Source organism: Sorex fumeus, unplaced genomic scaffold (assembly GCF_029834395.1).
Source record: "Sorex fumeus unplaced genomic scaffold, SorFum_2.1 ptg000008l, whole genome shotgun sequence".
NCBI lineage: Eukaryota > Metazoa > Chordata > Mammalia > Eulipotyphla > Soricidae > Sorex > Sorex fumeus.
In genome coordinates, this window is record NW_026606065.1 from 11,178,722 (window position 1) to 11,200,027 (window position 21,306).

Genomic DNA, 21,306 nt, shown 5'->3' on the forward strand with positions numbered 1-21,306 from the left:
TCACTAATAAAAATTAAAAATAAAATAAATAAATAAAATAAAAACAGGGAGGGCCGGAGTGACAGTACAGCGGGTAGGGTGTTAGCCTTACATGAGGCCGACCCAGGTTCAATCCCCGGCATTCCAGAGAGTCCCCCAAGCACCTCTAGGAGTAATTCCTGAGTGCAGAGCCAGGAGTAACCCCTGAGCATCACTGGGTGTGACCCAAAAAGCAATAAATAAATAAATAAACAAAACAGGGAAATGAGAGTCACGATCAACTTGTCTTCAATCAAGTCATGGCCATGAAAGTCATAAGCAAATATTTATGATATAATACTACCTCTTCTTTTCCATTTTCTTTTCAGTTTTTTTTTGACCATACCTGGTGGAGCTCTGGGCTAACTCCTGGCTCTGTGCTCAGGGGTCACTCCTGAAGAGGCTCGGGCGGGACCATATCTGGTGCTGGGGATTGAACCTGGGTTGGCAAGGCAAGAGCCCGACCCGCTGTACAATAACTCTGGCCCCACAGCTAGGCTTTCTTGATTCCTTCCTTCTCTTACTCTCCCTTAACAAGTTACCAAATTTTCCATACCGTTGACGGTAGGAAAGGGTAATGATTTTTAATTTTTCTATTTTGTATGGCTTCAATTAATGCTCAAATGGAAATTTCCTGGGAAGCAGAAATCTTAGAAATTAATGTACACCTTATGCACTACATTCCAATACTAAAAAATAAACTGAATGATGTGGATGATTATTTGGTTCTATGTCTACCTTTTTTTGATTTTTTGTTGTTGTTTTGAGGCCATATCTGGCTGTGCTCAGGGAGCACTCCAGTGGGCTCCAGGCACCATGTGTCGTCCTGGAGATTAAACCTAGATTGGCCACATGCAAGGCAAGTACCTTACCTGCTGTACTATGACACCGTATTGTTCTAATCGTTACGGGTTTGGTTTCTTTGGTTTTGGGCTATATGTGACGGTACTCAGGAATCACTCCCAGCAGAGAAAGGATCATGTGAGGCTGGAGATTAATTAAACCCAGGCTTCCAACATGCAAACCACGAGTTCAGGCCACTGAACGATCTCCTGGCTCACATTTACAATGTTTAGACCCCAAATTTGAGATTCCTGAAACTGCTTAACCAATCCCAGGACTACTAACTTTGAAAACTATTAATTGCGTTCTTTTAGGAGTTCATTTGGTCACACCTGGCTTACTCCTGGCTCCACACCCGGAGATCACTTGAGAGGCTTGGGAGATATGGGGTGCCGGGCATTGAACCTGGATTGGCAATGTGCAAGGAAAGTGCCCAATGTGCTATACTATTGCCTTGGCCCTGAAAACTGTACCTTTGAAAACAAAATGCGTTTTTAATTGGTATACTTATGGGTATAGTCTTTATGAACATGTAAACCTGGAATTTTCTTTTCAGGCTTTTTTTTTTTTTGCTTTTTGGGTCACACCCGGCAATGCACAGGGGTTACTCCTGGCTCATACACTCAGGAATTACCTCTGGCAGTGCTCGGGGGACCATATGGGATGCTGGGAATCGAACCCGGGTTGGCTTCGTGCAAGACAAACACCCTACCCGCTGTGCTATTGCTCCAGCCTCTCAGGCTGAATTTTAGGTCCATTAAATCTCTCTTTGATAGTAGCACATTTACTTCAATAAATTCACAGAGTCATATTAATAGAGCACTGAAGGAAGAAGTATAAATTAAGGGGCTAAGGATGGAGCTCAGACAGAACAGGCTTTGCATGCCAGGGTTTGAAACCTGGTATCACCCACCTCCCCCCAAAAAGTATAAATTAAGAATTTATAGCTCTTTTTTTTCCTGATATACAAGGCACAATTATAATCTCCATCTTATTCATAACTGTAGACACACTCATAGGATTATTACTTCTAATAAGCCAATAGTATCCACATGGGCTAAATAGAAGTACGTCTTGTTTCCACTGGGTATCGATGAAGAGGCCTCTCTGAGCAGCAGGCTAGAGACGGCTCTTCTCACGGGCGTCGGTCCCTCTGCTCCTGGCTGCCTGTCTCTGCTGGGTGCTCTTCACGAACCGGAGCAGATTGACGATGGCAGCAGGTGTCACCCCGGGTATCCGACTGGCAGCCCCAATCTAGGGAATCAAACCAGAAGAGAAAGTTATTCCATCAGATCAAATCCTGTCTCCTTCCTGGTCACAAATGTACATTACAGTGAAGACAGTATTTTATTTATTTATTTATTTGCTTTTTGGGTCACACCCAGCAATGCTCAGGGGTTACTCCTCACTCTGCACTCAGGAATTACTCCTGGCGGTGCTTGGGGGACCATATGGGATGCCGGGGATTGAACCTGGGTCGGCCGCATGCAAGGCAAACGCCCTACCCGCTGTGCTATCTCTCCAGCCCCTGAAAACAAGTATTTTAAAGACTGTTATCTTGGGCTGGAGAAGTGGTATAGGGGTGAAGGTGCATGTCCGGTGGACTGTGGTTCCCTCTTCCCTCTACACAATCCCCAAGCATCAACCCCCTCTGAGCACCATTGGGTGCAGCCTTGAATAAGCGCGTGGGTGGCACAGGTCATCCTCAGCACTGCACGACCTTCCTGGCAATTGCATCCTCCGGGGGCCCTCACACTGAGCCACTGACCCGGTTGGCTGAGAACTGCTGGGAGAGGTCCTGGGGGTCTCCTAAGCACCTCTAGGGAGTCCTGCCCCCAAGCCCCAAATCCCAAAGCCTGTTATCCTAACGCATCTTCAAGATAACTCTATAAAGTAGATAAAATAGATATTGTTTTCCGTGTACAAACTAGGGCAACGGAGGCTCATTCACTATAAAATGAGTGGTGTAAGAAAATCTGTCTGCTTGTTTTGGGGGCCACACCTGGCAGTGCTGGGGACTATTCCTGGCTTGATGCTCAGGGCTGCCCCTGGGGGCTCCAGAGGGACCATGAAGTGTCAAGGACTGAACCCGGGTCTCCTGCACGCTAAGCATGTGCTCCTCCATCTCTCCAGCCCGCCCATGATTTTAAGTTGAGGTAACATAATTTACAATAGTATTAACATTAATCTATTAGCTATACAACATTACTGCACCACACCAAAGTGGTCTCAGATCACATGAGCTACAAGATGTCACAGTATTAATTTCATTTATTTAATTATACTCAACGTAACACGCCAGCAGTATGCTGGGGGGGGGGGCACGCCCCATCACTAATCATCAGTATTTCTGTAGTGAATCTCTTCGGATATTCATTTTAAGGGTGTAAGGAATAACATCGATCTTCATGTCCCTTCAGGTCAGCTTTGTTCCAATGCATCTGCAACAAATGTCTCTTAGAGCCTTATGAGTTTTAGAATTGTGTATAAGGGGCTGTGAACTCTGATGACAGGGGTGTTCACTGAACTGCCAGTGATAATAAAAATGCTCTGGTTAAACCTCTGTGGAAAACGTATGGATACGGTGGAAAATGGTGTGGAAAACGGTGTGTGTGTGTGTGTATGTGTGTATATTCAAATGTCTTCACTGATGCACTGTGATTTACAAAGATGTTCAACTGGCAACTGCATCCTCCGGTTGAGTTTCAGGAATATGATGTTCCAACACCAATCCCTTTTTGAGTGCCCATTTTCCTCCACCAGTATTCTCAGTTTCCCTCCTACCACTTAGCCTGCTTCTATGGCAAGCACCTTTTCCTTTTCTTCTTGTCCCTATGGCTTCCAATACCGTTACTGATACTGTTTTGTGCATTGACACTTTACCACCTTCCAGCATCCCCTTCTCCTCCAGAATGACCACACACGCCCCCTTTACCACTGTCGTAGGTATGGTGCTGGGAAAATGGGTAAGCTACATGCTGAAAAAAAAAAAATGAACTCAGACCTCTTTCTAACACTTTCTAGTATCAGACTGAAACCATAAGGTCCACAGGGGAAAGCATAGGCAGAACTCTTCACGACACTGAAGCTACAGGCATCTTCAAGGATGAGACATCACTGACCAGATGAAACACCAATGACCAAACAAGTGGAAGCGAAGATAAGGAACTGGGACTACATTACACCAAGAAGCTTCTGCCCCTTAACGAAAACAGGGACCAGGATACAAAGACAGCCCACTGAATGGGAGAAATTATTTACCCAACACTCATCTGATAAGAGAGTTCGATTTGATTTATATAAGGCACTGGTAGAACTGCATCAGGAAAAACATCCAACCTCCTCAAAAACTGAGGGGAAGAAATGAACAGAAACTTCCTCAAGAAGATATACAAATGGTGAAAAGGTGCATGGAAAAAATGCATCACTGGGGCTGGAGCGATAGCACAGCGGGGAGGGCTTTTGCCTTGCATGCGGCCAACCCGGGTTCGATTCCCAGCATCCCATATGGTCCCCTGAGCACCGCCAGGGGTGATTCCTGAGTGCAGAGCCAGGAATAACCCTTGTGCCTTGCTGGGTGTGACCCAAAAAGCCAAAAAAAAAAAATCACTCATCAGGGAGACGTGAATCAAAACAGCAATGAGACTGGCACACGTCCAAAGGAACAAAAACTGGTGAGAATGCTGACTGATTAAATCTTTGGCAAACAAAATGGACACGACTCAAAAGTCTAGAAATTGAGCTTCCTCACTCACCTGAGACATAAAGAGAAACAAAATCGAAGTAAACAGACAATGAAGACAAACTGGATGTGAAATGGAGATGAGCAAGGGTGGGACTGGCAAGGTGGCCCAGAGACAATGGGGCAGGGTCTTGGACACTCGGTGGAGGTGGTGAAGGTGTAACAGTTCTGTCCATCAAAATCATGAAACTTAATGCTACTGTAATTATTTAATAATAATAATAATAAAAACTGTAAAACTAAATCAGCTAAATTTTAAAAAAGTATTTCTTAAAATCAACAAACACAGCTACCTAGTGTTTATTAGTATCATTTTAAGTCCAATACTGTATCTTAAAGTTCTCTGGTTTACAGGTGTGTGTGCCCACGTGTGCACTTGCACAGCTGGGGGACCTGTTTGGCTCCCCTCTTTCTCTTAGTCGCTCCCAAGTCAAAAGGATGCAATCTCCAGAAAGGGATCCAAGTGATTTAATAGCACAGTGGGTAGGGCGTTTGCCTTGCACGCAGCCAACATGGCCCACCCAAGTTCGATTCCTCCACTCCTCTCGGAGAGCCCGGCAAGCTACCGAGAGTATCTCGCCCGCACGGCAGAGCCTGGCAAGCTCCCTGTGGCGTATTTGTGTTTGATATGCCAAACACAGTAACAAGTCTCACAATGTCACCGGGCCCGCTCGAGCAAACTGATGAGCAACGGGAGGACAGTGACAGATATTTTTTATTATTATATCATTACTATTATTTTCGCTTTGGGATTAAGTTTTACACATGTGGTACTAGTTTGCACTAATGATTTAGCACATGGACGGGACTAAAGAACAACGATAGTCAATCCAATTATTCTATTTAGACTAAGTTTGATCATCTCATAAGAACAAAACAATATTTAGCATACGAAGTATAAAGAAAAAAAATAGGGGCCGGAGCACGGAAGAAGGAAGGAAGGAAGGAAGGAAGGAAGGAAGGAAGGAAGGAAGGAAGGAAGGAAGGAAGGAAGGAAGGATCGAGCTATTTTTGGCAGTGGATCTCCCAAGCAGTGCAGGTAGGCAGAGAGGGGGACACTTTTGGTGATATTCAGTGCTTCAGTGCATCTGTGAGACTCGGTATTTTTAGTGTGTGTGTGTGTGTGTGTGTGTGTGTGTGTGTGTGTGTTTCGCGGTGGGGGGGGCATACCCAGCAGTGTTCAATACTTATTCCAGGCTTTGCACTTAGGGATCACCCCTGGTGGGGCTTGGAGACCATAAGTGGTGCTGCGGATAGAACCAGGGTCTACGGTGCGCAAGGTAAGTGCCCCACCCACTGTACTATGTCTTGGACCCCTAAGAGATTTTCCGTGTGTGTGTGTGTGTGAGGGGCACACCCCATAATGCTCAGGGTTTCTTCCTGGCTCTGCACTTAGGAATTACTCCTGGTGGTGCCTGGGACCGTTTGACATGCTGAGGAGTGAACCCAGATCGGGCACACGCAAGGCCAACCACCCTACCTGCTCCAACCCTGAGATATTTTTATGTTTATATATATATATTTTTTATTTTTATTTTTTTCTTTTTGGGTCACACCCAGCAACACTCAGGGGTTACCCCTGGCTCTGCATTCAGGAATCACTCCTGGCGGTGCTCAGGGGACCATATGGGATGCTGGGAATCGAACCCGGGTCGGCCGCATGCAAGGCAAACGCCCTCCCCGCCGTGCTATCGCTCCAGCCCCCATGTTTATATTTTTGGTATGCAGAGGCTTCTCCTAGCGCAGTGCTGGGGACTCAACCCAGGGCTACAATACCCAAAGCATCTTCTCCGGCCCCTGGAGCCACCTCCCAGGCCTAAGGTTCTGTTTCTTTCATGAGGAACTGAAGTACTGGTGATGGGGCCATTTAGATCCAGGCTGAAAACACGAACGCCACGGGCCTCCGCTTGCTGCTGCCTTACCGTCTGCGGGCGGCTGAGGTGGAGCTTCTCTCTGACTTCATCAGACAAGGAGATTTCCCTGAGCGTCAAATAGTCTAAGTCTCCGGGCAGCTGGAGAGCTTCATCTCGCTGAACTTCCTTTATTTCTTGCTGCTGATGGAGCAACACTGATTCATAGGTGGCTGGAGAAGAGCAATAACAAAGTGCTATGATACTCTGACTATTTTATCAGCTTCTGCTTTTACAGCTTCTTACACGTTACAAAAAGCTTTTGCGCGTAAGACCTCCTTTAACAGAAGCCCAGCACCGAGGTGGCTCAGAAAACTCAGTTTAAGAGAAGAGAGACAACATCTTGAATAGGAACAACACAATCTGTCTGAGAGTGTTCTCTTTCCTTTAAAGATTCATAAAAACCACAGGTTTGAAAGAAAAAGAAATGGGGCTTGGAGAGGTAGCACAGCGGGGAGGGTGTTTGCCTTGCACCCGGCCGACCCGGGTTCGATTCCCAGCATCCCATAGGGTCCCCCGAGCACCGTCAGGAGTGATTCCTGAGTGCATGAGCCAGGAATAACCCCTGTGCATCGCCAGGTATGACCCAAAAAGCAAAATAAATACATAAATAAATAAATAAATGAAAATAAAAATAAAGGTTAGGGGTTGGAGTGATAGCACAGCAGGTAGGGCGTTTGCCTTGCACGCGGCTGACCCGAGTTCGATTCCCAGAATCCCATAGGGTCCCCCAAGCACCGCCAGGAGTAACTCCTGAGTGCAGAGCCAGGAGGAACCCCTGTGCATTGCCGGGTGTGACCCAAAAAGCAAAAAAACCAACCAACCAAACAAACAAACAAAAAAAAAGAAAAAAAGAAAAAGAAATGATTTTTGGGGGTGGGAGAGATATCACAGGGGTAAGGAGCTTCACAGGGGTAACGTGCTTGCTGTGCACATAGTCAGACCCAGCTTCAATCCCCAGCACCGCCTATGAGTTCCTGAGCGATCCCTGAGCACGGAACCTGCAGTAAGCCCTGTACACCACTGGAGATCCCACCCCCCCACCCAACCATAATAATAATAAAACATAAAAATAAAAGAAATAGCTCTCTTGGTGAAAATTTTGTGGAACAGTCCCCTTACCAGGCTGTGTGTTTGAATTTCAAATTCGAAAGACAGGATTTTCTCCAAGAGCACTGGGGCCAGAGATATCAATCAGCAGCCGAGTGCTTTAAGCATAAGAGATCCTGGATCCTATGCGAGGCGGTGACAGGCGGGGAGGGGGGTTGTCCTCAATAAAAAAAATAAAAAAATACCAACTCCTGCCCCCGCTAAAATGAAATCCAGAAGAACACAGAAGCACTTTCCAGATATGTAGTGTGCAGGGGGATCTTGTTAAGAGGCAGCAGCGTGTCCCAGTGGGTTGAGGGGAGTCTCAAACCACCGTCCTCCTTTCTTTCTTTTTTCTTTATTTAAAATTTTTTTTTTATTTTTACTTTTTTAAAAAAATTTTTATTAGTGAGACACCATGAGGTACAGTTGTAGACTTACAAATTTTTGTGCTTGGGTTTCAGTTATACAATGATCAAACACCCATCCCTCCACCAGTGCCCATTTCCCACCACCACGGATCCCAGTATCCCTCCCATCCCACCCTGCCCCAGTGGCAGGGCATTCCCCCTTGTTCTCTCTCTCTTCTTTTGGGTCCTGTGTTTTGCAAGACAGGCATTGAGTAGCAATCATGTTTGGTCTACAGACTACTTTTAGCATGCTTCTCCCACCCTGGGAGGGTCCTCACAACACCCTTTACTTGGTGCTCTCTTCTCTATCTGAGCTGCCTTTTCCCCTAGCACGTGTGGCTGGCCTCCAAGCCATGGAACAAAATTCCTGGTACTAATCTCCGCCATTCTTGGGTGTTAGTCTCCTATTTTGTTACTTTATGTTCCCCAGATCAATGCAATCTTTCTATGACTGTCCCTCTCTTTCTGACTCATTTCACTTAGCACGATACTTTCCATGTAGTACCACTTGTATATGAATTTCATGACTTCATCTTTTCTAACCGCTGCATAGTACTCCATTGTGTAGAGGTACCAAAGTTTCTTTAACCAGTCATCTGTTCTCGGGCACTCAGGTTTTTTCCAGATTCTAGCTATTGTAAAGAGTGCTGCCATGAACAAACAAGTGCAGATGTCACTTCGACTATACATTTTTGCCTCTCTGGGATGTATTCCCAGGAGTGGTATTGCTGGGTCAAATGGGAGCTCAATTTCCAAGCTGCTTTCTGATGCAGACCCAGGAGACCCATTCTGCGTGGCACAGATGCAAAGCCTTTGCTAGTCTCACTGGACTACTGAACGGGCATCTTGACAGAGCTCTTCACAGATCCACAATTCATTCATTCATAATTTGCACAAATGGAAAAGGAAGCAAAGGCACCTTAGGGAAGAAAGTTATCCTACCTTCAATTTTCAGCCTTTCAGCTAGCTCTCTGCACCCAGTGTACTTCTTCAAGGGCTCCGGAACAGCTTTGGCTAACAACTCCATGTCAACTTCCTCATACTTCAGAACATCTAGAGCTCTGGGAAGACACAAATGTTTTATCAGCCATGTTTCCAATATCATAAGGCAGATTCAGAATAGACTCCTCAGAAATAACCAAGCCTCATAATATTTATTATCAAGATATGCTCATCGAACAGTGAACAAATAGAACAGCGAACACATTCTGCACACCTGTAGCAGGGTCAGAATGCTGGGTACTGAGAAAGTACTCAATAACATTACTGAGTACTTTCTCCATTCCTGAGTACTTTCTCCCAACTTCTTTATCCTGAGAAATAATAAAGATGGCCCTGCTATGACCCATTTATCATTCCATCCTTGCAAGGACAGACTATTCTCTGACGGGACTGATTTATTTCTCTAGGAGCTTACATGTTAAGTCCCTTATCCTGTAAATAAATCTAACTTCTAAGTGCTTAGTTTTGGTTGGAGCACTGACAGGATCCAACCAGGTCTCAGTGCACTTTACCACTGAGTCACATCCTCAGCACCAGCCCAAGGAGACCTTCCATTGGCTCCAAGGCTATAAAAATATTCTGAAATATTCTTCTCACTTGGTCTGGTTCTCACAAGTCCTAAATAATCTGTATACCTTTCTTATATTTATTGCCGTAACTCACATTATTTCTATTTACTAAATTAAATTTTCTCATCTTTATTTTTTTTAATTAAAAAAAATTTTTTTTGAAGGACCACACCGGGTGATGTTTAAGGATCATTCCTGGCTCTGCACTCAGAAATTAATCCTGGAGGTGCTCAGGAGATCATGGGGGATGCTGGGAACAGAACCCAGGTCAGCCGCATGCAAAGCAAGTGTTCTACCCACTGTACTATCATTCTGGTTCCCTCTTTCCCACCTTTATTTCTAGTTATTTATTTATTTATTTATTTTGCTTTTTGGGTCACACCCAGCGATGCACAGGAGTTACTCCTGGCTCTGCACTCAGGAGTTACTCCTGGCGGTGCTCAGGTGACCATATGGGATGCTGGGAATCGAACCCGGGTCAGCCGCGCACAAGGCAAACACCCTACCCGCTGTGCTATCTCTCCAGCTCCTTTCCCACCTTTAAAAGATCACCTTTTTTGATAACTGATATCCACTCAAGACCAATTAAACCAATATATTATCCAAAGAGCAAAAAAGACCTGCCTATCTCAGGGTCCCAAGTCTGCTCAGGCCTCCCAGCCAACTACTGGCCACTCATTCTTACAGTCGTGCTCTCCTCATTTCTTCACCAGACAGCGTGTTCTGGGACAGTACTATCATACTCTCTCTAAAAGGAAGCAGGCAGCTCTGTTGAGCATCAGGAGATGTTCTAAGTCAAGTAATCACTGAGACCTCATCATCTCAGTCATAATAAAATTCACTGTTAAAATAACCTTAAAAGAACCGTAAGCTCCAAAAAGGAAAAGGGTTGCCCTCTCAGAACATATAACATAAAACCCAGAGCTGGAGATGCAGCAAAGTGTAGAGAGCCTTGCAGGTGTGAGGGGATTCAACTCCTCCTGGGAAGGAGGGATGGAAGGAGGATGAAACACAATTCATGAGTAGTCAAAAGAGTCATCTTGAAGTCTAGCAGAATGGTGACTGCAAAAGCTCTTGCTTGTGGGGCCAGTGCGATCATGCAGCAGGTAGGGCATTTGCCTTGCATGTGGCCAACCCCAGTTTGATCCCTGACACCCTATAGGATTTCCTAAGCACTGCCAGGAGTAAACCCTGAGCACTGCTGAGCGTGGCCCCCTAAAACAAAACAAACGAAAAAAGCTCCTGCTTGACCACTGAACTTAAAAAAGCAATTTGCAAGACTCAGAGCTATTCAAAGGTCCAAAGGGAAGAGGCCTGCATTGAAGCAAGCCTCAGCTTCAGACTAGAGCCCTGGCACGGAAAGGAACTAATTCGCAAATTCTGCAGCAGACAGGTGCAGACCTCCACCATCCTGACAGAAGAGGTGTGTGCGTGCACATCTGTGAATCTCCGCTGTTCAAATGTCTGCTTCAAGTTCTGATTCAGCTGCTCGGAGGGGCCTCCGGCACATGTGCAGAAAATGCCATCGATGTATCAAGTTTCTATCCTTTTGACTTTAGATATGTAGGTGATTAAGAAAATAAGTTAATTGTGGGGCTGGAGCAATAGCACAGTAGGTAAGGCGTTTGCCTTGCACGTGGCCAACCCGGGTTCGATTCCCAGCATCCCATAGGGTTCCCTGAGCACCGCCAGGAGGAATTCCTGAGTGCAGAACCAGGAATAACCCCTGTGCATGGCCAGGTGTGACCCAAAAAGCAAAAAAAAAGTTAATTGAAGGACTGTTAATATTCTGAAGCAGGCATTTAAACAAGGGAGATGTTAATCAACAATGGAAATGTAAGAGCCCGGCAAGCTACCGAGAGTATCTCGCCCGCGCGGCAGAGCCTGGCAAGCTCCCCGTGATGTATTCGACATGCCAAACACAGTAACAACAAACGTCTCCAATGAAGACGTTACTGGGCCTGCTCGAGCAAATCGATGAACAACGGGAGGACAGTGACAGTGACAGGAAATATGAACACTGCTTCTTCTAAAGGGAAAGATAATTGGGCCACAGACAGCAAACCGACAGCTAATGTACTCTGTGACAAGATGCTCTAAGACCCCAACTGGCCACTCTCAAAAGACGTGACTGCATGACCTAGTAATTCCACTAGTCCCACTAGATAACTGATAACAAAATACACTAATTCAAAAACAGACATGCATATCCACTCAAGCACTATTCGCAACAGTCAGGATGTGAAAACAACCTAAATGCCCGTCAATAAATGAACAGATAAATAAGATGCAAGATATGTACACAACGGAGCATGCTTTGGCTCTTTATTAAAGAAGATGAAACCTCACGGTGCGTTGCAACATGGGTGGAGTTTTAGCCTGGGCTTTGGGAAGTTCCCAGGAAAACAAAAACTTGGAGGGCCGGAACCACAGCGCAGCAGGCAGGGTGCCTGCCTTGCACCTTGCAACCTGGGTTTGAGCCACAGTTTCTTGTGTGGTCACTCCTGTGTATCACCAGGACTGATTCCTGAGTGTGAAGTCAGGAGTGACCCCTGAGCACCGCTGGGTGTGGCCCAAAAAGCCAACAAAAAATTAAATGAAAAAAATAGAAAATAAAAAACTTGGAAACAGGGGCTGGAGAGATAGCACAGCGGGCAGGGTGTTTGCCTTGCACATGGATGACCCGGGTTCGATTCCCAGCATCCCATATGGTCCCCCGAGCACCGCCAGGAGTAACTCCTGAGTGCAGAGCCAGGAGTAACCCCTGTGCATCACCGGGTGTGGCCCAAAAAGAAAAATAAAAACACACAACTTGGAAACAGGTAACAAGGCACTACAAGGAGATGAAAGCTAAACAGGGCCACCTTGTGCTGGTGTGTTAACTGAAGAGAGAGCACTTGGAAAGATTCGAGAGAGTGCAAAAGCAGCATACAATATGAATACATCTTTGAAGTCCACAAGACAAATTGCTGTGTAAAAACAAGAACACACCGGGAGGCCATGGCCATGTGATGGCACACATGTCACACACATGCGTCTAAGCTGGGGTGGGTGGAAGATTCAGGCCTTCTGAGCAAGGCCCTTATGCATGAGTCTAGGAAGTAAAAAAGCTTTATTTTAATGTCCTGTAGACTCAGAGAGTCCAAAAAGCGCCAAAATGATAATAAATAAATAAATAAGGCTTTACAAAAACCCTTAAAATGTAGCAAGGGACTCTTCGAGAATGTCTAAAAAATGTATAACAGTTGGGGCTGGAGAGATAGCACAGCGGGTAGGGCATTTGCCTTGCACGCGGCTGACCCAGGTTCGATTCCCAGCATCCCATAGGGTCCCCCGAGCACCGCCAGGAGTAATTCCTGAGTGCATGAACCAGGAGTAATTCCTGTGCATCGCCGGGTGTGACCCAAAAAGCAAAAAAAAAAAGGGTAACAATCGACCCAACCACAGGAGGAGTTTCTGTTACTGTTCCCGGGACTGTCCCCTGACCATTCCAAATGCTCCCTGGCCAGAAAGAAGGCAGAAGACAACGACGAGGCTTCTTGGCTTGTACTCGCTGAATATTAAGAGAGCCAGAATTCAACAGCCGCCATATGGGGGTGAAGATATGTGCATAAAGTTAAGTTATTCCTTTTTTGTTTTTTGGGACATATCCTGCAGTGCTCAGGGATCACTCCTGGCGGTGCTCAGGGGACTGACTATACAGGGTGCTGGGGATCAAACGTGGGTCAGCCAGGTGCAAGGCCAACGTCCTACCTGCTGCTCTTGTCCCGCACATAAAATATAGAACTACAGATATATTTTGTTTTGGGGGGAAACCTGCAGAAGAGGTTCAAGAGGCCCAAAACCACACAGCAACACTGAGCTGGTCAGGATGCTGAACAGCTTAGGTCTCCGGTGCTGGGGACAACCAGAGCCACATCCCATGATGGTGCTCAGGAGCACCAGAGACAACACCATTCGGTGCCAGGGATTGAACTGGGGTCCCATGTACCAGTGGGACCTGACCCTGGTCCCACCGTTGTGGCCACCAGAATCATATATACTTTTAATACTGAATACAGAGATGTTACATTTAAAGGATTCTGAATGGAACAAAGAAGTTGCTCACTGAAAATGTGTAGGAAGGGGCCCAGACAAATAGCCCTGTGGGCTGAGTCTTCTTACATGCAAGAGGTCAGAGCTCAATCCCTGGCACCACATGGTTCCCTGAGTACCATCAGCAGCAGTACCATCCTCGGCACTGCCAATGGGGCACCCCTAAGGGTTCCTGTGTAGTGGGGAGTCTACAGGCAATGCGTCTGGCATGATCTCATTTTTCTGGAAAAAGTAGGTCACATTAAAATGCCTACCTGAGAGGCTGATTTTTACCGGTACTTATAGAAGCCTCAGGAATGAGGCTTTTCCATTTGATATTTGAAAACTCAATGGATTTGAGTACAGAAATGCCTTCCTCTAAAGAAGACCTCATCCAGGAAGCCCGTTCGTAGCGCTTCTGAGACACACAGCCGGCTTCCTCGTATCCTAGGAGAGACGGGGAGAGAAGTCAGGCGAGAGGGCTTTAGGGCGACAGCTCAAACCGCGGGACCCAGGGACAAGTACCTCGAAACGTGAGCCTGCTGTCAGCATTGTCAGGGCGCAGTGACAAACGGAACTCCGCTCGGCTGGTGAACATGCGGTAGGGCTCGTTGGTGCCCTGAGTGGTGAGGTCATCAATCAAAACTCCGATGTAGCCTTCGGTCCGGCTGATGACAAACGGAGGCTTGCGCCTGACCCGAAGACTGGCATTGATTCCAGCAACCACCCCCTACGAGAGGACTGAAATGTTTACAGCGCCATTACCAAGTGCACACAGTTCCTGTGCAGAACACTGCTTGGGGCAAAAGAGCACGGCACCCTACAAAAACGGGGACCTGGCTATGTGAGAAGAGCAGAGAAACAAACTGTGATGCTATTCATTTTCCTGTTGCTGTTTGTTTGGGGGTTCCCCTTGGGAGATGCCCAGGGGCTATTCTCAGGAACTGCTCCCCGGAGAGCCCAGGGGACCATGCAGTGCTCAGCCTTCCTAATCACCTCCTCTGGCCCCGTGCAAAAGTGGATGATGGGGAAAGACGATGTTATTATCACTCAAAAAAAAAAAAAACAATCTAGGGGCTGGAGCAATAGTACAGAGGGTAGGGCATTTGCCTTGCACACAGCAGCCTGGGTCCGATCACTGGCATCCCATATGCACCACCAGGAGTAATTCATGAGTGCGGAGCCAGGAGTAACTCCTGAGCATTGCTGGGTGTGACTCAAAAAGCACCATCCCACTCTCCGCCCCCAAAAATCTACCTGCTAGACTTTTTTAGTCTTTGCTTACAAGAGAAAATTTCACGCTTCATACAATTTTCAATAGTCATATTAATATATTTTTCAATAATACATATAGCAGGGTCTGGCAAACTCCTTGTGGCGTACCCATATGCCAAATACCAGTAACAATGATGGGTCTCATTCTCCTAAGCCTGAAAGAGCCTTGAATGTGGCACTTTTTAGAATCTCAGGGCTAGGACGAAGGAGACGTTACTGGGGACTGCTCGAGGCAATAGAAGAACAACAGGATGATCATGATCGTGAATAATGCATGCATTGTACACTGTCCTCCCGTTGTTCATCAATTTGCTCGAGCGGGCACCAGTAATGTCTCACAATGTGAGACTTGTTACTGTTTTTGGCACATAGAATACACCACGGGGAGCTTGCCAGGCTCTGCCGTGCTGGCCTCTCTGAGAGGGATGGAGGAACTGAACCCAGGTCGGCTGCGTGCAAGGCAAACGCCCTACCCGCTGTGCTATTGCTCCAGCAAATTTTTCAATAATAACATTTTAAAAAAACTTGCAACACAATGAATCTAATCAAAATATATCAGACCTAGGAATTCAGAAAATAACAGAATCACAAGCACTAAAAATAATCCTAGTGTTTAGAGTAGCTATCTATCACCACACGTAATGGAAATAGAAAAAAGTGTTCTGAATTGTATCTATAATAGTTAACATAATAGGCTTTCAGACGGGGAACTCAAGTTCAATAGGTCCTTTCTGTCCACAGGAAAATTCGGAACCACTGCCTACCTGCGCGGCAGCTTCCTCATAACCAGTGGTGCCATTTATCTGTCCAGCAAAAAAGAGCCGCTGTACCAGGTGAGTCTCAAGAGAAGGCGAGATCTGACGCGGATCTAAGTAATCATACTGAACGCCGTAGCCTGAACGAGGACAAGAGGAAGAACAGACTTGAACCTGTTTCCAGATAGAGATACAGCGACTACCATTAAATGCTCTTCATCTTATTATTATTATTATTATTTTAATTTGGGATCATACCAAGAAGTGCTTGGGAGCTATTCCAAGATCTGTGCTTGGGGGACCAGAGAGAAATGGGGGTGAAGAGAAGGTCACTCCCGGGTCGGCTAAGGGGACTCTAAGAAGTACCGGGGATCAAACTGAGATTGGCTGCAGGCATGCAAGTGCTTGGACCCCTGCACTCTCTCTCCAGCCAAAGGCCATTTTATTTTTTTAATTTATTTTATTTATTTATTTTTGCTTTTTTGGGTTACACCCGGCAATGCACAGCGGTTTCTCCTGGCTCTGCACTCAGGAGTTACTCCTGGCGGTGCTCAGGGGACCCAATGGGATGCTGGGAATCGAACCCGGGTCGGGAACGTGCAAGGCAAATGCCCTACCCGCTGTGCTATCTCTCTAGCCAAAGGCCATTTTAAATGCATCAATGTTTAGTTTTGTCATCTGGGGCTCTAAGCCAGTAGCTGTGAATCTGTTTAGACAGTGAAAACCACCAATCGGAGCAAAGATCCCTCCAAGTGCCCCAAAACAACGCCTAGCTCCGGCTAAAGTGTGGTCTTTACCTGGCTGGACCATTTTGGCTTTCTCCAAGCCTCTGATGCAGGTGATTACTTTCTCCTGTAACTCAGCAGGTAGCGTCACAGATAACCCTTGAGGATAAATGAGGTCAGAGTCCAATCCTTCAGGTTCCAACCAAACCTGATGTAGACGGTTTGGAAAACGCAGAACCTTGGATTCAATGGAGGGACAGTATCTAGAGCAGGGCATTGAAATAAAAAAAAAAAAAATGGAATAAAACAAAAGAGGAATACATCATTCTTTACAATGTTACTGAGTTGACATGTTTTGCTTACCGGGGTCCTCTTGTAGTTTCTTTAATGTGATTATTGAGGTGAAGGTTCTCAAGGATAATTTCATCCACTTTAGGGTTGGTGTGAGTCAAATAGCAAGGCAGCTGATCTTCTGGCTAAAACACAGGAACCAGTTACATCTCTATTCTTCCTTGATACTAATTTGACTCTTCCTCAAATAAATCTACACTTACTAAATGTTTTGGGGTCACTGAGGGTTTGGGTCACACCCAGCGTTTACTCCTGGCTCTGTGCTCCGGGGTCACCCCCTAGCAATGCTTGGGAGACCATGACCATACGCGGTGCCAGAGATTGAATTGGGGTCAGCAGGATGCAAGGCAAAAAGGTTCTCTCTGGACCCCATTTTTTCTGTTTTGTTTTGTTTTCTGGGTCATACCTGGAGGTGCCCAGGGGTGACTCCTAGCAGTACCTGAGGACTATTTGGGGTCATAAATCAAACCCAGGGTCACAAACATGCCAAGTGCTCGGCCACTGAGTGTGGGAAGCCAAGAGCCCTCTCATAGACCCTGGCCGTGGTTCCCATGTTAGGAACTGCTTGGGACAGACATTGGTGACAGTCTCCCAGGGCTTCCTGACCTCAGGGATGCCTGATCTATAGCCACAAAACATCAGGCTGACAGTTATCTTATCTGGCCTTATCTATAGTGACCTCCAGGATGCATCTACTGCCCTAAGACCCTTTGATATGCAAATGTAAACCTCCAGGATGCACCTACTGCCATAAGACCCTTTGATGTACAAATGTCTACCTTGAATGTTAGGTAAAGCGCTTGTTGCTGACCTTACCATATATGGTTATATTGTTCTGCTCTGACTGGGCTGCCCCTACCCTGTATAAACAGCCCGTATCCCTTAATAAAGTGCTGTCCCTTTTTCTCTGTTTCTAAACTATACTCTGTCTCTTGTATCTTGTGTTCATTCAGTCGGTCCTTCCCTGCACCTACGGATCCTAGGGCCACCTCCGCGGCCGGAGAGTGGTTTAGCGGGGGCCCCCCCCCCTCGCAACTGAGCAATGTCCAGGGTCTCTAAACTGTAAAAAGGGATGTGGTTCAAGTGGTGGAACACATGTTTTGCGCGTGCAAGGTCACAGATGACAGTCCTCAGAAATGAAAGCTGAAGATCTCCGTGACTTATTCTTGAACAATTAGAACAAGATTAACTGTGTACACTACTGTCTTTACATACTACTATTTAAGACATCATGTATGCAATATCTGTGTCTATTTCTGGTATAGTAAATATGGCAGTTTATTCAGAAAATATGAATTTCAATGCTTACAGAAGTTTGTTTACATCATTTTGTAATTTTACTAAGGTCTTAAGTTGCTTCACAAATATTAAATAAGGGTCGGGAGCAATAGTACAGTGGGTAAGGTGTTTGCCTTGCATGTGACCAACCTGGGTTCCATCCCCGGCATTCTATAGAGTCCCTCAGTATTGCCATGAGTAATTTCTGAGAGCAGAGCCAGGAGTAACCCCTGAGAATTGCTGGGTATGACCCAAAAAAAGCAAAAAAAGAAAAGAAAAAATTGTTAACTAGGCAAAATTATTAAAGCAATGAGATCTACTTAAGTCTGAGCTTCTAAAGCAGTGGCTGTGATGAATCTTTTTAGGTAGTGAAAGCCAATTGGGGAAACACCCAATTACCACAACTGGCTAATACTTTTTTTTTTGTCCTTTGCTTTTTGGGTCACACCCAGCGACGCACAGGGGTTACTCCTGGTTCATGCACTCAGAAATTACTCCTGGCCGTGCTTGGGGGACCATATGGGATGCTGGGAATCGAACCCGGGTCGGGCCGCATGCAAGGCAAACGCCCTACCTGCTGTGCTATCGCTCCAACCCCTGGCTAATACTTTTTGTACCTGGAGTAATAGTACTGTAAGCTGAATCACAACCAACAACAACCGAGAAAAGAAAGAGTACACCTTGCTATGGATGGCCCGTATCAGCTGTAAAGCGACTCAACACCAATCACCTTACCTTAATCCACACAGTCTCATTGATAAAGCTGAATGGGGTGGATGGGTTATCCGGTGCCTGCTTGTTCAGGATGCTGAAATTAATAGACTCTTTGGCGATTCGTGGCGGCGTCCCAGTCTTCAGTCTTCCCACCACAAATCCCAGCTTCTCCAGAGTCTGAGCTAAACCTATGGAGGGCTGATCCCCGAAACGTCCCGCTGGATGCGTCTCCAGTCCAAGCATGACCACGCCTCTCAGAAACGTTCCCGTCGTCAGAACCACGCTGTCCGCATAGACAGCACTTCCATCCACTAGAGGACAGGAAACAGTACAATTGTGTTCCGTTAGGATGGAGCAAAACAAGATGTGAGAGCCGGTACAGGCCTGGTCACGTGGGAAAAACCCTGGGTTTGATCGCTAGCACCCGCTCCCCCCCTACCAAAAAAAAAAGTCAGAAAAAAATGTGTTATTACATGATTGCCACCCATTGCCTCTTTTGCAAACCACAACACCCAATAAGAGAGAGAGAACAAAAGGGAATGCCCTGCCACAGAGGCAGGGTGGGATGGGGGGGATGGAGAGTGGGTGGGATACTGGGATTAGTGGTGGTGGGAAAGGGGCGCTAGTGGAGGGTTGGGTATTTGATCATTGTATAACTGAAACCCAAGCACCAAAGATTGTAAGTCTACAACTGTACCTCATGGTGTCTCATTAATAAAAATTAAAAAAAAAATTAAAAATAAAATAAAAGTAAAAAAAAATGGGTTATTAGCAATTCACATATTCCTAAAATCACACCAGCACCTAAAAGGGGTCTCAGATCATTTTAAGCGCCAGGTGCTAGAGTTAGGTGAATATTATGTAAAAAACAAAACAAAACAAAATGGGGGAGCCATGCAGTGCCCTTGAGGAGGAAAACAGGCAGCTGGGGGCCACGAGAGGAGGAAGAGCAGCCCCTCGTCTCTGTTCTCTGCCCCTTTACATTCTTCACTGTGTTTTCCTGATGAACACTGTTTACTTAGGCAGGGAACCGAGCTCAATGGCAGAGCACATAAGAGAAAAATTTTTTTTGGGGGGGGGGCAGGCGGGATTTGTACTATCATGGCACTACACACTAACTCACTAAATCTATCATGTAAATTGATTTTAAAACAGAACTAAGATCATTATTTTACCACCAAATTTACCTGTTCACAAACGACCGCATTTAAAAACACAAAAAAGTGGAGGCAGTCACTGTGTCAAAAAATCTGGGGCTCCCCCCACGAGCGGCTCTCCAGCACGGCCATAACACCAGACACACAGAAACCAATCTCGTAATTATCTGGCTCTTTGCAGAAATCCAAAATCGTGGCCGTGTGACATTATATGGTTCTCGTAACCAGCTATAGAAAACGAAGTATTTCACAATGCCTTTTCAGCAATTCTGATTGTTTGGGGGGGGGGGGGGGGGGAATTCTAAACAATAATGGTGCATTTTTTTGTCGAAATAATGAATGTAATCAATGTAGAGAAGAGTTAAGTGGAAATCATCTGCCTCACAGGCATTGGGAGGGGTGGGAGGGGGGTATATTGGGGTTCTTGGTGGTGAAAAATGAGTATTGGTGAACGGAGAGGTGTATGATCATCATGTGACCAAGACTTAAACCTGAAAGCTTAGTAACTTTTCCCACAGTGATTCAATAAATAAATATAGAAAGAAAAAAAAAAACCTGGGGCTATTTGGGAAAGGTCTGAGCAAGCCTTTGAAAAAAACAGAGATACGGTTTAGTCTGTATATGCCAAATACTTCTCACTTACTATCATTATTACTTGGTAAAGATATGTTGCACTTAGTTTTGTGGAACAACGATGTAACCCACGGAATTTCTTTGGTAATCACGCTTTGAATGTGATTTCTTTTCTTTTCTTTCTTTCTTTTTCTTTTTTTTTTTTTGCTTTTTGGGTCACACCCAGCGATGCACAGGGGTTACTCCTGGCTTTGCACTCAGGAATCACTCCTGGTGGTGCTTGAGGGACCCTATGGGATGCTGGGAATCGAACCCGAGTCGGCCACGTGCAAGGCAAACGCCCTACCCGCTGTGCTATTGCTCCAGCCCCTGAATGTGATTTCAATACTACACGGCGAGAAGCACTTCCTGTGAAATTATTAAGTAACTGAATATCAGGGAAAAAATAAGGAGAAAAAAACTGTATTTAAATGATGAGATTCTCCCAACCAGCTCCTCTGTCCACTTTGCTCCTAGAACGCCAGCATTCTCTGAGTCTCCAGGGAGAAGGCCGTTCCCCACTCCCAAGAATGGACAGACGTCCATAGTTGGGAGTCGTCAATCATGAACAACTTTGTAGCTGTATACCATAGGGTGATTCAATGAATTTTTTTTAAATAAAAAAAAAATTAGGGAGTCATCCTATGAAAAGGTCAGTTCAGGAGGGCCGGAAAGACAGTACAGTGGGCAAAGTGCTCGCTGGCACACAGTCAACTGCGTTTCATTCCCAGGCATCCCACGAGTACCAAGCACCACCAAGAGTGATTCCTGACTCAAGAGTA

The 21,306-nt window shown here is 45.9% G+C and overlaps 1 protein-coding gene across 2 annotated transcripts in view; it reads right to left on the reverse strand.

Moving 5' to 3' along the window:
• Window positions 1-1,601: 1,601 nt before the first annotated feature.
• The window catches only part of MTO1 (mitochondrial tRNA translation optimization 1), a 29,074-nt gene continuing 9,369 nt past the window's right edge, over window positions 1,602-21,306 (reverse strand). The window contains exons 4-12 of one of the 2 annotated variants that reach the window (XM_056109488.1): window positions 18,777-19,066; window positions 16,776-16,888; window positions 16,485-16,675; window positions 15,697-15,827; window positions 14,183-14,387; window positions 13,933-14,104; window positions 8,955-9,073; window positions 6,526-6,686; window positions 1,602-2,115 (exon numbers count right to left, since the gene is read on the reverse strand). In XM_056109488.1, coding sequence (XP_055965463.1) covers window positions 1,981-2,115; window positions 6,526-6,686; window positions 8,955-9,073; window positions 13,933-14,104; window positions 14,183-14,387; window positions 15,697-15,827; window positions 16,485-16,675; window positions 16,776-16,888; window positions 18,777-19,066 — 1,517 coding nt within the window. In that variant the 3' untranslated portion in view covers window positions 1,602-1,980. The remainder of the gene's footprint in view (window positions 2,116-6,525; window positions 6,687-8,954; window positions 9,074-13,932; window positions 14,105-14,182; window positions 14,388-15,696; window positions 15,828-16,484; window positions 16,676-16,775; window positions 16,889-18,776; window positions 19,067-21,306) is intronic. The other variant, XM_056109492.1, reaches the window with a different exon arrangement.